At 40.9% G+C, this 18,710-nt stretch overlaps 1 protein-coding gene across 1 annotated transcript in view; it reads left to right on the top strand.

Moving 5' to 3' along the window:
• Positions 1-3,196: 3,196 nt before the first annotated feature.
• grid2 (glutamate receptor, ionotropic, delta 2) overlaps positions 3,197-18,710 on the top strand; it is a gene marked incomplete at both ends in the record, with an annotated part of 512,472 nt that continues 496,958 nt past the window's right edge. The window contains one exon of the mRNA XM_080467951.1: positions 3,197-3,284. Within this exon, the coding sequence (XP_080324077.1) occupies positions 3,197-3,284 (88 nt within the window). The remainder of the gene's footprint in view (positions 3,285-18,710) is intronic.

Below are 18,710 nucleotides of genomic sequence, written 5' to 3'. Positions count from 1 at the left end.
GATCAATCAACAGCCAACACTCAGGACAAGTATGTAGGTCTGAGTGTCCACTGCCCAACTGGAGCAAGATTTCACTCCTTCAAAATGGGGATTTCTTTTATTCCACCCCACACAAAACACTGAACTATCTTGTACAAGGATGCAATCACTGTTCAAGGTTGCAGGTTATTCTTCGCCTTTTCACAGCAGTAGTCCATTTAAGACTGAAACTGAAGCTTTGAACTTGCTTGTGAGTTCACAACAAATGAGAATCTACTTTTTACAGACTTCATGAAACTAAATGCTGCTAAATGTAGCAGGGTTGAGCCCTCTCTTTGAAGAGTTCCAGCATCCATCCATCCATCCATCTCTTCCCTACAAATACACACACACAATGACAGGACACAGAAGACTTAAATCATGCAAGACTCAGTTTTTATTAGGGATGCACCGATACCCATATTTACGGCAGCGTGGGGTTTACGGCACTTTACTGCAAAGCGTGGGCCGCCAGTGAGGAGCACAGCTGCTCAAAGCTCTGTTCCACTGAGCGCACCCCCACCCCGGGCGGCCCACCACTCCTAAATGAATGTAGAGGAAACCCTGCGGTTTCTGACAAAGTTTTATTGAAAGCACTTTTGTTAAATGTTAGTTCTCAGTTTATGACAAAGTGTTAACCCTTGCTGCTCCGGTCTCCAGACCAACTTCTACTACAGGGCCGAAGCTGTCCTCAGCTTCGGGGTTAACTCCCTCACCTCACAGCCGGTGGAAAGCCGGACATGGAACTCAGTTTCTGAGATGAACACTTGTATTTATTGGCCACTTACTTTTATGTACAGCTTCTTGTAAGATCCGCTCATCATATACACGCTCGCTCATGCACACAGGTCAAGCAAACAGTGTGCCTGTTAAAGGGACCACACACACACACACACACACACACACACACACACACACACACACACACACACACACACACACACACACACACACACACACACACACACACACACACACACACACACACACACACACACACACACACACACACACACACACACACACACACACACACACACTCACTCTAATACAACAGTATTAAAGTTTCATTGAAATGTTTTTTAACAGTATATGTAGCAGAGCCATAAAAGACCTAATTTTCAATGTCAGTACATCACAAGGTAGGAATGTTGTTCAAATAACATCTGTGGAAAAAAATAAATGTCTGTATTGGCCTAAGTACTCAGTATCGGTGAGTACTCAAATGCAAGTACTCATACACTACTCATTTTGGAAATAAGTGGTATGGGTGCATAGTTTTTTATCTTTGTTTTCTCAAGTATTTAATCTTTTTTCTTTTCTGTTCATTTTCACTTGCAGAACAAGCGATACACCTCTTTCATGCTCTTTAATATAAACAATTAATAAATCAATTGCATTGGAAAAAACGAGACAAGCGAGCTGCTTTGACAGCATCAGTATCACTGTCAGTTTAATCTGTTTTTCCTTGAATGCGTACAAAACAGTGAGTCCAATTGTGGCCTGAGGCTTCCTGCCCTTCTAATCCCTAATCCAAGGTCTGGTGCAGATTAAGAACCCTGGGGACCCGAGCCCTTCAAGGAGGACAGGATGGATGAATTGCTGGTGGTGAGGGAGGATGAGAGAATAGACTGACATTATGTTAGGGTGGCAGTGGTAAAAAACAAAATAATAATAATAATAATTGGGGTGACTCTGGGCCTGAGACTGAAAGAGCAAACAGATGAAAGTTGCCGCATCTCATGTCAACATAATAGATGGGGAATGATTGAGCATTAAACACAAACCACATCACAGCAATGAATAGAAGTTGTAATTGTACATAAATAAATCAGTGTCAAGTATGACTACCCACATAACCTCATACCTCACAAGTAATTATGACCCTGCACTCCCATCACCAGTGTTGTAGAATAGGAGGGAGGCAGCAGGTTAATGGCTGCCTGAAGTGCCCATGATCGAGCTAAGGTTGGCACATTCCCCCACCCCCCATCAGTCTGTCTCTCTGTTAGACTCCTCTCTGCATCCTCCGCCCTTACTGATGTTCACATTTCATCTGTCTTTCACCAAGGTAATTCCAGACAGTAGATGCGCGCCTTGGCTGGCAACAGCTTCTGCACAGTTGCGCTCTCTCTCTCTCGCTCTCTCTCTCTCTCTCTCTCTCTCTCTCTCTCTCTCTCTCCCCCCACACGGACGCAGCACACCTCCTCTTCACCAGCCACCGTGCGTGCTGGGGGCTGGGGTGTCGTTGCGCGCACCCTCGTTTAATTTTTCCTCCACATAGCCTAGCCTACATTTTTCCCTTCCTGACGCAGACAGCTGTACTGGCACCGGAGCTCCCTTTCTCTCCGAGCTCTCTCCATCCATGTCTCTTTTTCTCTCATCCTTTACGGGAAGCTTACTGACAATTTCGGAATATGGTACCTCTCCGTGGTAATGCCATGTGACAAGGCTTTCTATCGTTTGGTGTTTCCTTCCTCTCCGGCAAAAGTCGCTGCAGGGTCCGCCTGCGTGCTCTGGCTTTGGTGAGATTCAAACAGTGGCAAAGTGACGGAGAAATAAACCCCTGGGAGAAATGGAAGTTTTGGCTGTCGGCTTGGTCCGCTGAGGCTGCTGCTGCTGCTGCTGCTGGTGCTGCTCGTGGTTTGGTGATTGGTGCAGGGGGGGAAACTGCGTCGCCAGGTCTCAATGAGGCTTGGGATCTCGTGTCATTATAACAGGACCTGCTTTTCAAGATAACACGGTTTTCTTGCCCCTTTGTTCGTTACCGAATGAATTGCTTCCAGATTTTTATTTCTTTAAATGAGCAGCCACATCCTCCAGCCCCCTCATCCCGCTTTAACGCGTCGGCGTTTGGATGCGGTTTGTTTTCTCTGCGGCTCGGCGTCTCTCTACTCGCTCAGAATATGATTTAACGTTGGGTGGAATTTCAACAGGGTACCAGTCTGTGACTACCCGGGAATCTCTGCCTCGTTTTCGTTTACGCACACGCATTGCACTCCAACGAGGAGAGAAAAGACACCAAGGCAGAGAGCACAGTTCATTCCCACGATCACCTTTACAGATGGACTAAAAAGAAACCTTCGGATCTCGGGATTTTAACTCTGTTCGCTCTCACTTAGAGAGCGCTCATTTTCTGCGTTTTTTTTTTTGAGGGAGGGGGATATCTCTGGACATAATGAAAGTTATCACGGCTGTGTTGCTGATGGCCGTTTTTTGGAGCCAGGAGTGGAAGTCTGCGCTCTCGGATTCAATCATCCATATCGGTAAGTTACTTCGTTTTTTTATTTTATTTTATTTTTTTTTATATTTGTCTTCCTCCTGTAATTTGCGATCACAGCGAGGCTTCTGTTTGCGTCTCTCAGGAAACAGACGGCAGGTTTCAGCGGTGGTGCTGGTGGTGTGCGCCGCGCGGCTTAAATCACAGCACTGCTGGCAATTTATTTGACGCACTGTGGTATTAAGTGGGCTTTATACCCAATGCAGTCTATTGCATTCAGGTTCGAGATGCCGTGGGCCATTTCAATGGATTTCCGGCTGAATTTTCGCCAATTTACTTGTGACCATCTGTGAAAGTAGCAATCCGTCACCCGATAAGATAAGGTTTACAATTAAGTTTCCATGTAAGTTGGAGGATTTTGATGTGTCGCTTACAGACGTAAAGGCTAGTTTTTCTAAGGTAGCAATTTATAAAAAAGGTTTCTTATTTTACATAATCTATAAAGGAAAGCAGAGTGCATTCCACAAATAGTGATGTCTGTGTGGGCACAGGATGTGCGCAAAACAGGTGGTTCAGGATGGCGTGATGTTTGCCCTGCATGGCACAAGGATTATCCAGGAAGGCAGCAAATTTTCCACTTATAGATATTCCTGAAGCACAATGGCATTACAACCCTGATCCAAAAGCTACTGCAGTGTCGAGAGAGAGAGAGAGAGGGAGAGGGAGAGAGAGTGAGAGAGAGAAAGCCAGAGAGAGGCTTAGTCTATATGTCCATGCGTCTTTGCTGCCTTCCACCACTGTCGGCGTGGTGTGGCACTGTTGTGTTGAGTGTGATTCCGACAAGAAGGGGCTCGTTCAGCCCATATAGCGGCACCTCCGGCCCCTGCTTTAGGATGGTAAGGATGTGGGAGGAGGGAGAGCAAGAGAGAGAGACAGAGAGACAGAGAGACAGAGAGACAGAGAGAGAGATAGAGATGACAGTGGGGTGCGTACTTTGCAGGCTTAGATTGGGACGTGAAGTAGTGGTGGGCACACGTAGAGAGAGAGAGAGAGAGAGAGAGAGAGAGACGGACACACACACACACACACACACACACACACACACACACACACACACACACACACACACACACACACACACACACACACACACACACACACACACACACACACACACACACACACACCAGCAGAAAGATAAGCACCTGTGTGCATTGAACTGCTATTTGACCACTTGGCATTGTCAAGATCACTTCCAAATTTTACACACACACACACACACACACACACACACACACACACACACACACACACACACACACACACACACACACACACACACACACACACACACACACACACACACACACACACACACACACACACACACAAAACATCAACATTAAACTATTGTCAGCCATGGTGGACTGACCTGTTTCATCCATTTAGACCTTGGCCAGCTGATTTACACGGCCAACCCTCAGGCCAATTGAGTGGCTACCTGAACCCAATTTGCCAAGAGCTGGATCAGTTGGCGCTCTTCTCTGGGCCTCAGACCAAGCTGGTGCCTCAGATCAGACATACAGCGGCATCATGGCCAAATGACTGACATCTGGTCAAGCTGACCGTGAACAGATATTCTGTAATTTGCTGGGCACCTGAAATAAAATGTTGAATATGGTAATATGAAATGTCTTATTTCTTGTAATGGAAATCAAACATTACTGACAGTCAAGGTTATGATCTAAGGGTTGAACAGTCTTGTCATTTTTCATTTATAATATTCAAATAAGGTTATAAAGACATTTTCAGTAAAGCAGAAGGCCTCGCAGAGTATCGGGGAAGTCATAAGCGTGCAAAGCTTCACTCTACATCCGAGCTTGAAGGAGCTGGCCCTACAGGGGTGGCAGTGTAATCCACTGGTTAGACAGATCATCCTGTGAATGGATGGTTTGATCACAGCAAGCAGCCTTGTGTTCTGCAAGTGTCTCGCAGCAAGACATGGCAACGTTACCTGCTCAAGGACTGTACATTTCTTTTCTTTTTTAGATAAAAACACTGCTACTGTAAAAGAAACCTATTAGAAAAGGATTTTTGCAGAGAAAAAAAAATGGGGTTCTATTGGCTCCACAGTACTTGCGTGAAACTGGGTCAAGGTTCTCGGTGTGCTTATGTCTTTTCTTATTAAACCTGACCTAACTGTATATAATATAGTAGCTTTTATATGTTGCAGCTCACTTCCCCAAACATGCATGTTTCCCTGACTTTATTTTTGACTCTACACAATTCATACAGAACTTGCATATATATAAGGGACTTTTTATGACATGGATAATGACGAAATCCTACTATTCCCCTCTGACTTTAGGAAACCAGGCCAGTGACTGAGTTTCCAATCAGTAGAATAGATAGAGGAGTCAGTGTGTAGTTTATTGGTTGGCTGAAATTATAGCCAGTTAGTTACAACTCCATTTAAACATGTTGTTAAAGGAATTTTTATTCAAAAGATCGCTGGGTGTTTGCGAGGTTTAATTTCACTCACCATGTCTTTTCTACCACCCAACCCCATCACTATCACCTTTTTTCCTAATCAATAGTTCATTTCCTTGCAACTCACAAGTACTTTGAATCACAACAAAAGGTTACCCTCAAAAACAACACATCTCTTTTCTGTGTCCCCACACTTCATCATTTGAACACAATGGACAAAATTAAAGGGAACATATCAGAATTTGAACGTGGAGGGTTGTTTCACGGAAGTTGGTGGTGTTTGAAAGCGGTAGAAGCTACACTCCGTGGTTTCTGCTGATCTTGCTCTGTGTGTGTACGTGTGCGTATGTGTGTGAATGTCATATTGACTTAGGCCCGCATGAGAAAGAAAGAAAAAAAAAAAAAGTACTATACCCAGCAGGCACATCACATTGACATGTCGGAAGTAATCCCCCTTTAATCTCTTTGTTGCTGTTAAAGATGGAATGGGGGGAAGAAAGGGAGGGATAGACAGCCAGAGAGAAAAAAAGAGGGATGTTACATCAAAGAAAAAAAAAGATAGAAGGCAAAAAGTGAAAAGAAAGAAAAGTGGACACAAAGGTAGATGTTTTGTCAGCGCCCTGTAACATTTCACCTGTCTGAACTGCAATCTTGTCATTCTCCAGTCGGTTTATGAGTATTTATGGTGATATTAACAGCAGTGACCAGTGAGCATTTTCATCTTGCTCTGTCCAGGCATTAAGTGTGATTGAACTGCTGGGGAGCTGGCAATGCTGCTTCACCCATCTCTCTCGCTCTTTTCCTTTTTCTCTGTCTCTCTCCCACTTTGTCTCTCTAATGATCAGCGTGCAGGGGGGGGGGGGGGGGTCTGCGTGCCTCTTGGCCCTCACTGTGTCGTGTTCTGCATGGCAATGGCTCTTGGCTTTATGAGGACGGTTTGTATGGATTCTACACGTGTATACGATTGACGTACGCGCAGAAAGCGTGGACATACAGGAGGGTGGCGTGTGCTCTTGACTCGCTGTGTACAGAAATACCCAGTGATTTATGCAGCCAAATTGAGGCCTCACTTTGGAGTTTTGCTGTTTGTTTAAAAGCCATACACTGTGTCGGAGCGCATCCACTGGCTCATCATGCATCACAGATGAGGCCAACATACTGGCTTCTCTTCTTCATCGGTGACCCTATTTCACCCTGCTTGAAATCTCCTATAGTGAATTTGTAGACTTTTCTCTCTGTGTTTTGCACATACAGTTCAGTCACTGGCATCCCACACATTCTAGATTTGTCCTGCTTGTACTTTGGGTTTTGCTGCTTGGTTATTGTCAACTAATTATTATTTTTAATAATTTCAGTATGAACATGATGTATATTTTAGATTTTTAACCAATCATTTTATGCAGTTGTTTTTTCCCGGCTCTTTACATAAGTAAAGTCAAACAAATGAGGATGCTTTTGCAACTGTTTCTAAGACCAACACCAACTCTCTTGGGCACAGTTGTGCACATTTTTCAAGGATTTTTTTTTTCAGGGGATCTGAGAGAACTTGCTACAGTTGTGCTGTGGATTAGGCTACTTGAGTTTCTTCTGTAATCCCATACTGACTCTGTGATTTTGACATCAGAGCTCTGTTGCAGGGTCGCTTGTTCTTTCCATCTTTGAAAGTAGTTCAGTATGACACTGACTCTACATGTGCAGGCAGTTACCATATAGGAAAATAAATATGGAATATATCTGGGGAGGTCCTGCCGAATGGGTAATACCATTAACATTTATGTAACTGATCTGATTATTTCAAAACCGGAAACCGGGGTGGTGGTGGTGTGTGTGGGGGTGGGAGGGGTGCGGGGGTACTATTACTATTTTTTCATTTCCCAGTACAACCTGAAATATGAAATATAAGGGTCATAAAATTGGTGGTCAGGTTGCAATAAGTAGAGATATTTATGGTATTTTTTGAGAAAGAAGGCGTGCAGCATTAACAGAAATAATTGGATGCTGCTTGTGCACATTGTGGAGCAGTCTTTTTACAGTGGGGAAAGAAGGAGAAGAATTTATGTCATTCAGCTGGGAAAAGCTGAAAGACCCAATGAGAGGTTCCATTACTTGTGGGGTGAAGAAATTGAGGGGGCGCATGTCCTGGTTTTTTATTCAGTTTAGTACTATTCTGGTCTTTCCCTTGAAAAGGGATTTCAAAACATCTTGGTGGTGAGTGAAAGGCTGTTCCTGTCTGGCTTTGTCTACAAGTTTCACAGCTGTCAACTCCACTTCCTCTTTGATAATATCCAGTTCTTGTTGTGTGTGTTTGTGTGTGCACACATGTATTTTAATCTGCAGTTATACACCATTTCATCTGGATGGGGGGGTGCGGCAGTGTGTATTAAATGCTTCATGTCTTTCCAGTTATATATCCAAGTGTTAAAAGATGTGCTGGTCCAAGCTATCTTTGACTGGGGAAGAAATATCACCTCATATTCCTGTGTGCTTGGAAGCTGGTGTTTTATATATTTGTGACAGAGGTGCAAACTACTATATGTGTCGGGTTTCTGTGTGTTTCTGAGATATCTGAGACGGATAGGCAACCTCTTGTGAAATAGAAAGGGAGATAGTGGCTCTGACGTCTGTACTTGGTCAGTCAGGCAGAACTCCTAACCAGGCCATGGAGACAGAGAGAAAATGTGTGTGCATGTCTGAAGTTGAGATGGACTGACAGGTAGCTGTGAGAAGTATGATTGCTTGTCTGCAGATGTAGGCGAGGAGAAACAGGCCTGCTCTGCTGAAGGTGCTTCATCTCGCCACATCAGTCAGCGATGCAGGTAGAAGGGACCAGATGGCCCAGGAAGGACTTGTACAACACAGGCTCTTGTTTCCGGATGCTTGTATTGCGTGTTGTGTGTTTATCCAATCGGTGACCAGAAGACGTGTTGACTGTTTCAGTGAATACAGAATAATACATGTAGATTGTACACACATTGCATAGTCGTTCACCATACAGTATATTCAATATGTAAATGGAAAAACATGCTTTTTCTCGGGCTCTCTGCTTTCACCTCCTTGTTCTAAATGACCACATTTTCGTATTTCCTGCTCAATATTCTGTTCAAGGACAGAGAATTTGGCTGGTAACAGAGGCACTTCGGTGACTGCAAGTTTGCTCTTCACGTAGCAGGGACGTCAGAGGCCTATTTGAGGATGTTCCTCTCTTGATAATATGGCAGTGTAAAACCTGGAATAAATCCAGAAAAGCCAATCATCTCCCAGGAATTGGTTTAAGAGCTTCTCAACAACCTCACATGACACAAAAGCGTGTGTAGCTGCTTGTTATGCAGTCTTTTATTGTGTCTTTATACTGTATGAGTTGCATGAGACGAACATGCATGGGGCATTGTGTATTTGTGACAAACAGAATAGGGACTATTCATATTCATGGCTCTGCAGCCAGTCTCACTGTCACGGATTGGGGATTTATTAACACGACTGAGCAATTATTATTCAGAGATGTGCACAAATACAAATATGTTGCAACAGTCAAACTCTGTACAGTAATACCATTTATATAGAGCAAGTCCTCTTTGGGGGGGAATGCTTGGTGTGCAGTAAGCCTGTGTAATCATTTTAATGACCAGAACAACTCATGTTTTTGAAGGAGTTGAGCGTTTTGTGTACGTGTGCATGCATGGGCTTTGTGTAAACGAAATTTACAGTGTATTCTGTGTCGATAAAATTGTATTCATCAGGTGTTCATCTATTCTGTACTTCTTCAGTCTTACAGCAGGGTAAATATTTACAGCTGCCTCTCTTTCAAGGTTTTTCTTGGTCTTCTTTGTTGTCTCTCTGCTGATTCAAAGGCTGCCTCAGTCTTCCTGCAATCTGCACTGTGTCTTGCTGGAGCAGAAGGTGCCGTGAATGGGCAAAATCAAAGTTATTTTTGCGTATATATTTGCCTCTGTGTCAACATCCGAGGCGTGCATGTGTGGGCATGCTCATGCATTAAGCATGTGCATACTGTTTGAACTTGCATCCATCACAAAGTCCTCATTTGTGAGCTCACCTCCAGACCATGGCGCGTGCGCGCGTGTGAATGTACGTGTGTGTGTATGTGTGGGTCAGCACATGCCAGCTTATTTATGTGTCTTTATCAGTGTGTATATGTGAGTGCCAGCTTAATTTGCTGGCAGTGACTGTCCACTGAATTATGTCCACTCCAACAAATCATGGGCTGCCGACTTTTCATAGCACTATCAAATACATGACATTGGCCAGTTTGTTCTGCACACATGCACAGGAACCAAGGCTTGTGACACACACACACACACACACACACACACACACACACACACACACACACACACACACACACACACACACACACACACACACACACACACACACACACACACACACACACACACACACACACACACACACAGCATTTAAACCGATGGAACATTCCCTTTATAGTCATTCCTTGCTTCATTCATTCGTAAATGATTTGTACAGTCAAGCATGGAGAAGGTTGGCCATGAACTTCATTGTACTATCGCCTCAAATGCGAATGTATGCATGTCACCCAGTGCCCTGGACTTGTTTTTTTTCCTACATTGCATTTTTTAATTTATTTTTTTAATCTATTTGTTTAAATTCTTATCTTTTATTCTGGGTGATATAGGAAAAAGTTCTATCACACTATTTTTTTCATGGAAGTCATGTCAGCCAATATCGATATATATATCATGACTATTTTTGTCAATTTTAAATGTTCCTTGTACCTTAAGTGAGATTTGAAGGTATCAGAAGGGTAAGTCTTACTTAAATTATTATTTTCCATCAAAGTTGAACATGACATGCAACTGTATCAGATAATTACATAATCTGATAATAATAATTTCATGTTTTCCACTTCCAAGAGAACACAAACGGAGCAGACAATAAAATTTGTTGGTCAAACCCCCCACCCACCCAAAAAAAAATAAAAATATATACTTTTCAAATTAAAAACTTAAAGCTTTAAAAGGACATAAACAAAATGTATATATACATCCATTTGTCAATGCCAAACAAACAATAGGTATTCAAATATAAATATTAGGGATGTCGGTGGCCGATATTAAAAAAAGAAAAAAAAAACGCGGTCCGCAACGTCACCTAATAACCACAACAATCACGGACTACAAGCTCCGGTCGAGCTGCAGAAGCTAGAAGCAGGCGGAACTGGGCCATAGACCTATAAAACTAGAGTGCTATTTAGTGGTTTATGTGTTTATGTGCAGAAGTCTACTTCTAAATTTCTATGTGGTCTGTCTTCTGCCTTTTTATTGTGTTTGGTGAGTCACAGCGCCCCTAAAGGCCTGGCATGTGTACTACATGCCCTGAAGCCTCGTGTTGAGCCGTGTTCATAGTGAGGTGTGGACGGAAGCTTTTTGGGAAAAGGCCAGGGAGAAAAAAGATCGTTTTTTCGTCGTGTGGATGTACCCTCAGTTTACAACAAAAAACAAAAGAGAAAGAGAAGAGTTTTGATTCAATAAGTGAGTTTTACAATAATTTCTAGCTAAACAAAGCTTCTGCCAATAAGGCTTTTTGCTTCAGACATCTTAGTTGCTCCAAAAATAGACTATTGAGTATATTTGCAATAGCAATGTGAGTATCGGATCGGGAAAGTATCGATATCGGCCGATACTCAATTCTGAAAAATTGGATCGGTATCGGGGGCAAAAAAGTGTGATCAGGACATCCCTAATAAATATATTCTCAATCTCTTTACTATCAATGATTTTAAATATTGATTTTGCGAACAAACAATAAATTAGAACAGACAAAAAAAAAACCCACTTATCTTTATCAAAAGTGCACTTTCAAGCAGCTTTCAAAGACAACATGAATAGTAGTATTCCCTGTCTTTGTGAAAACTTGTATTCAACGTAATTTGCAGTACACACTACTCTACTTGACTAGTACTATTCTTGTCTGACTTCAAAAAACCAAAATAACTTCACCAATTTTTTCTCCGCCAAATTTGAGCCTTGGGCGGTGTCTCCTGTCAATTCTTCCAAGGGAACACTGATTTATTTTATTTTTTTTTAAACTTTAAGCGGTATCCCACTGCTGAGGTACACGGCTGCAGCTCGCTGTTACTGTGTTGTGTGTTAACTTGGGATGGCTCTATTCCAGCCACATGATTGGTTCAGCGCAGAGTAACTCTCATTGTCATTGGCTATTTGTGTTATCTGTCAAAACACAAACCAATGCGATGTAAAAGTCTGTCGACCATGCATCATATGTTTATTAAAGAAAAGTAATTTTGCGATATATCTTTGTAATTTTATGGTCCAACCCGAATTCACATCCTTATTTAATATGGTTGTACAGTGAAAGAGAAAATCTGTAATGTAGAAGATATACTGCATCTGAAATCAAACTAAAGTGCAGTTCAACAAACAAAGGTTGGGGAAAAAACCCCCAAAACATTTAGTTTTTTTTAATGCAATTTTTTCCTATTTCCGTTTGAAGGCAGATTGTATTGTTAGCTTTGAACCAGTCATGCAGGAATTTAATCTTCCTCAGCACTTTGGTCAACTCTAAATGTAATTTGAAGAATTCAGAACTCAGGGTTATTACATTAGGCATAGGTCATTCACGTCATGCATGAAGCTGCCCCGATCGGTCTCTGCAGCACCGGGAACCCCCATCTATGCATGCATCTTGCACAGGTAGCTGCTCACAGCAAAACAAACAACCTAAGAAAATCACCAGTAAGTTTAAATCCAAGTCGGACATCTCACAGTATGTGTGCATCTTGCAGTTACAGATAATTTATAGTCGGTGTAGTTGGGCTTTGTTTGCGCGGCGCAAACATTTAGAATGGTAAATCCAGGGTATAGATAACGTATTAGTGCAAATCTTTGTGATGATGAGAACAATTGCCTTTTTTTTTTTTTTTTTTGGAATGAATGTTAAATGAATATTCAGAATAAAGGTGTGCAGTTGTTAGCCGCAACCGTTTTTCCATTTCATATGTCCCTTTGTTGTGTACTTGAATCCTTTTTGTCCAGTGTGCGTGCTATGATTGAATAAGTGTGACCTGGAAGTCTCATTGAATCCCCTCGAATTACTGTTTTTTTCCCCATTTCTACCTGCACTCGCGCTTCTTTTATTGTTTCCCCCTCCTCTTTTTCCTGCTTTCCCTCCCTCCATTTCTCTGTTCTCTCCCTTTTATCTCCACCTCCTCTTGATGTTTAATATGCTGTCAGTGATTACAGAAACAGGCATCGGAACTGAGGGGTGTTAAACACGTTGCTAATCACTGTCATGGAATTGTAATGTGCTGTTTGTTTGTTTGTTTGTCTGACACACTTGGCAACACGTCACAAAGCATCCTGCATGTGCCCATCTGGATTGCAGATTTCAGCCTTGTGTCGGGGTCTGTGCAAGAAAAATCAACAAATCGAGTTTGAGAAATCCCTGATAGTGTTTATTTGCATATGGTTTGCATTTTTTCATAAAAAAAAAAAAAAAACCCATCTGCATTCAGACACACAGAAACTGACCACTTTTCTTCCTGCACACATGAATAATTGAAGGCTACGGTTGCTTATCATGCATACAGTGTTCGATTACTATAGTTAAACACTTATGTTAATTCATGTAAACTGGGACTTTAAACTCTTTAATCCAAAAAAAATGATAGATATAGATAGTGGATTATGCACAGCCTCATTCTGTGCGGTCATTATAATGTTTTGCAGTGCGGATATGATTCAGTCAAACCAGTTGCACATTAGTCATGGCTTGAATAGCCTCACCTACACAGCACAACCTCCCTCTACATCTCTAACCCTCATTTAATGACCCACTGCAGCCAGTGTTGGTGACCATGTCAAACAGATTTACACTGTCGTTAACCTCTAGGAATTGAGTATGCCTGCAGAGTTAACCACAGGTGTTTAAGGCCATGCAGATGTGGGGTTACACAGGGCCCTCCCTGTGACAGATCCCAAAAAAGGGTTCCCAGACACCCGAGTTAACTCTTTCAGTACCTGATAAAATGGATGTATTTTGATTGAATCCTTGTAGAAATGTCAAAATGTGCAATGATTAAGTGCTGTTTACCATTTACATTTAACTTTACCTTTCAATATCTGGCAGTTCTTCCATAGTACTGTATGTTTGAATGTATGTTGGTCCTGGGAATCTCATGTCACAAATGAGTGACATGCTAGTGAATGTTGTCTGTGACTGGCCGGTCACAGTGTGGAAGTCCCAGTGGCCAACATAATGACTTTGTGTATTCGCATAAAATATTCCTCTGCTTTCTGGTTGTGTTTCCCAGATGTCATGCATGTGTTTTTGTATTATTTGTTGTCTGAACCAGGACATTTAGATAAAAAAGAGCTAATATTCAGAGATTCTATTTTACTGTTTGGCACGGTTTAAGACTTCATTTTTACAATACAATGAATCCAAATATAAAAAGCTGTTCTGAAAGCGCCGTTCCTCTTTTTGAGGTGTAAACTGTGAAAATTGCAAAACTGCTCAATTACAAGTAGAACTCCGCCATGAAAGAGAATTCGATTTGATAAATCCAATTATCTCATCAGATTAATAATAGTGAAGCGTCAGTGTGTAAGCAGCATGTCACGGTTGCTGCTGGAGGTGGAGCCAGTTTAAACTATTTTGCGCGCAGCTTGATAAAGAAGGGAAGCGGGTAAATGAATGAAGGGGTGAGATGAATAGTGGAGAAAAGATATACAAGTCTGTTCTGATCTTTTTTTTTTTCAGTTGAATGTTTTGGGAATTTACCCAGTCAATGATTGTTGGAGCTATACAACTTCACCTAACGGAGAGTTGGGGGCAACACAAGGTTTAGAGTCTTCTGTGAGGACCATTTGGCGCATGAGCAGGTGCAAACTTTGGAATTGGAAGACCACTCACTGACAATTGTCTTTCCACAAACTGAAAATACGCTTGTTTTGGTAAGATAGTACAGTCTTTTAATGATGCCCCAGTTTGGATGAAGCAGGTTTAAATGATGGATGGATGACATACTCATTGGTGATGAGATATAGTTTTAAAACTTTTCACAAGAGCATAAAATGGTAATTTTTTTTGTTTAAATAAAGATATCACAGAATTCCAATACTATGATATATGTTCACCACGTGTTAATCGGGGTCAGAATAGTGTGTACCTCAAGTATAAACGTGGGAGACAGTAGTTGTTTATTGTCTCGAGGCTGTTGGCCAATCAGAGAATGAGCTGTATCTCATAATGAACCCTCCCCAGGTTTAAATGGTACAATTAATCATCATATCGATTTCTTTGTTGTATTCTTAAGTCCTAATGCACACTCATTTGTTGCTGCAGAATCGCTGATGCAACGTCGCATATACAACACACATTTTCCATTTTAATATTGGAAATATACTCCGACTGTTACTTTGCCCTCCTCCCGTTATAAAAGCGCTATAAGAGCACATCTTGGGAGTGGTCTATATGTTACTCAACATGTTTACACCAATCAAACTATGTGCATCCATGCAGAGAGGCACATTGTTCTTTGCATCAACACGGATCCTGAGGCTCAAAAGCTTTGCTGTGAAATAAATGAAAACACTGCGTGCAGTGCAAACAACATTAGGTCATGATAAATATGCTCGACAGACAGTAACGGCGGGATGCTGGAGTTGACAGTATCGGCCATTCAAACAGCACTGCATGATAAAAATGTGATAGGGGTTGAGCAATATCACCACAGGTCACATAGCTGATATATATGCTCATTTATTTCACACTTTTCCTTGTTTATGTAGCATGTCTTGAAAATAGAAACTGTATAAAAAAAACTAAAAAAAAACATATACAACTTTATAAAAACAGGCTATAAATTATCCTGTGCATGCTGTTAGTTTACAGCAACAAGTACTTTCCTTGTGCATTTGTGAATGGGAGTGTGGGTCTGTGGTATATTACTTAATAAATCTACAAGTGCTTGTCTCTCAGATACCCTCAACGTGACATGATTCACAGCTTTATAATAGTGTACAAATGTGTATCCTCAAGCAGGTCAAATAAAAACTTCACTGTTATTTACAGCGATACATGCCAGGGGGACTGGTGACAAGGAGCCTAGCATATTGATTATGGTAGTATTTTCTACGCTGATTAGAGTCACTGTAATAGTTACAGCATCCACATTAAATTAATCTGTTCTTCCGCACCGTGCGAAGCTCCTGGGAAATTTTTCACTGTTCTATGTGTAAATGACCTCGGGCTGCATTCTGAACAAAGTTTTGGGCATATCAACTACTATTTTACAACACAAACAAGTCTCATATTTAAAAAAAAAAAATATTTAACAAGCTTTCAGTGATGAATTGTAGCCATTAAGTTATCAGAATAGCTTGCCCGTTTTAATTCTAATATATTAGAATATAAATTATATTCACTCTAAAAATATATGCTTTTTATTACCTGGTGATTTTAAGTTGTCTTTACGTCTCAATGTTGGTGCCTGTGGCCATCACTCTGTGTTTTTTTTTTTGTATTTGCCCCAGAAGCTTGTCTTGGAGGTACTTTGCCTTTGCGTGACAGTCCGGGGAGATCAGATCCAGCCATTTGTGACCTTCATGCTGCAAAAAAATGGTGTCCAGCGTGTATGATTGGATGAATAAATGCTATTTAATGGCAAACAATTGAACATACAAACAAATGTTGGTTGATGATATTTTTGCTTGAAATCTCTTTTTTTCCCCCCATTTCTGATAAAAGGAGGCTTAAATATATCGAGGTAAAAAGTGATAACTTTGAAATTACTCTTACATAAAGTTTAGGTATTGGTTTGCTTTAGTACATATTGTGAAATGAGAAACCTGCACTTGCATATTTGCTATTTTGGGGCTTGCATAATACACTGCCTATATACTTTACTATACGTCAAAGTGTATCCATCCATCCATCTTCAATACCACTTTACCCTGTGTGGGGGCGCTGAAGTTGATCCCAAAGCGCAGGATCCACCCTGGACAGGTCGCCCTAAAAACAATCATAGGATTCTGATATCAAGGAAAATAACCTGAAATTCAAATGGACAAAACCTATGAGGTGGTATCGTGAACGAAACTGTTTTACTTAAGCCACTGAACAAACTATCTTTAAAAACAAAATGATGTAATGAGATAATTGGAAGAAATAGTAGCAGTGTTAGATACGGTATACCATTCATTTATTCTTATGTTTGTCTGGCTTGCATTTATCAAGGAGAGATGATAAAAAGACAGGATTACGCTTTATTGGATTTAGAAAACTGATGTCAGCAGTGCGTTCTGCGTAAACCTGTAATAATTTTGTCTTCTGTTTGTCACACCACAGAAATAAAAAAACATTTGCCAAGTTCATAAAATTAGATCCTGAAATTTTGTGATTCTGTGCTGTACATCTGTTTGTTGCTTGTGTTTGGTCACTAAAACTAAAGTAACGCTGTTCATCTCACGAATGTGATGACTTCAAATAAAACTTAAAAACAAACATATGTATATATCATATGTCTGAGTTCAGTCAACTCTTTGTCTACATTCACTGAAATACTTGGAAATTGTAATAGTTGTTTGAAGATATTTTCAATCCTAAAATGCCAGATTTTCTTCACATTCATAGTCTAAAAGTGAAGCAAGTGCTATGCTTTCCTGCAGTTTTTGTAAAGAAGTTTCCACCAAATTTTCATGTCATATACGCAGAGTACTAATGCTCTTCAAGATCACGAGGCTTTTGCAAAGAACTTGAAAGTGGATATTCTGTCTTGTGCATCAGATTTGTTGGTCGCTTTATTTATCATCATATGCAATGTCACTCCTTTTTCATGTTTCAAAAAACTCTTTTCCACAGGGAAGACTTAAAAAACAACAGTGTTCATGTAAAAAGTGTTTATCCTGTACAAGTTTACATTGAATAAATCATGGACATACAAAACACCGTATTTCATCCGACTACATAGAATGGATTAGAATGAAATTGAAAATACTTAATCCCAGGAGGGAATTCTTTAGTTGATCATCAACATATGACTGTGAGGTATACGGTAAAGGAATAAATGTGCGAGTTATCAAATATGATTGCTTGACTGATAAAAGGTTTACATGCACACAGATTTGCTTGAGCAGGTTTGCGGGTTGAAATCTCTAAATTCATATTCAAACACTGACACAGAACGTTTTGCTGCATTTATTTCAAAACTGTAATTCAGAGGAGCCTCTCAATATCTCTTTATGTCCCCTTTTTTTTCCATTTGACAGTGCTTTTTATGCTCCGGTATCACAGAGAGATGTTTCTTTTGTGATTCCAAACGAAAAACCTCTTGAGAAATGTCTCACTTCAGAGTACACACTGGCACAACCAGTTCTCTTCTTATTGAGACAGCGTCATTAGAACCTGTCTGGCTGTGGACAGCCCTGAGGGCTCGATTTCTCTCACCCCCCCCCTCTGCTTTTCACTTGTTTTACTTTTACTCCACCATCTTGGATTTTTCTCTCCTCCTCACCCCATCCTGCACTTTCCTCTCTCTGTTAATGTCTGCTGGCTCACTATAAAAGCTAAATTTGTACTATTTCTCCCCCTCATTTCGTCAAGTTTATAATGTTTTTTTGAGATTATTCATTGTAGGTTCTGTCTGTCAGTATGCATATTCATTTTGTTTGCAGCTTTATGGGCCATTTCAAGCAGGACATTTTGTATCGGTACAGTCTTTACAGTAAAGTAAAGCTGAAAGTGTAGGCAGAGTTGGAGTTGTTTCCGTGTCTTTTTTTTTTAGCATATAATATGTTGCACAATAGACTAAGGCCTTATTAAAAACACCAATACTGACTTATAAGTCAAAATACAAAAGATATTGTAGTTCAACTTGGACCAAAGAATAATCTGCACTTTCAAAGTCAGAGACTTGTTCAAGAAGAACTTTGGTCTTCACTTGAACTACCACAGCGTTTGTAAGTCT

Source organism: Lipophrys pholis (assembly GCF_963383615.2).
Source record: "Lipophrys pholis genome assembly, chromosome: 7".
NCBI classification, from domain to species: Eukaryota; Metazoa; Chordata; class Actinopteri; order Blenniiformes; family Blenniidae; genus Lipophrys; species Lipophrys pholis.
This window is presented reverse-complemented; position numbering and strand designations above follow the sequence as displayed.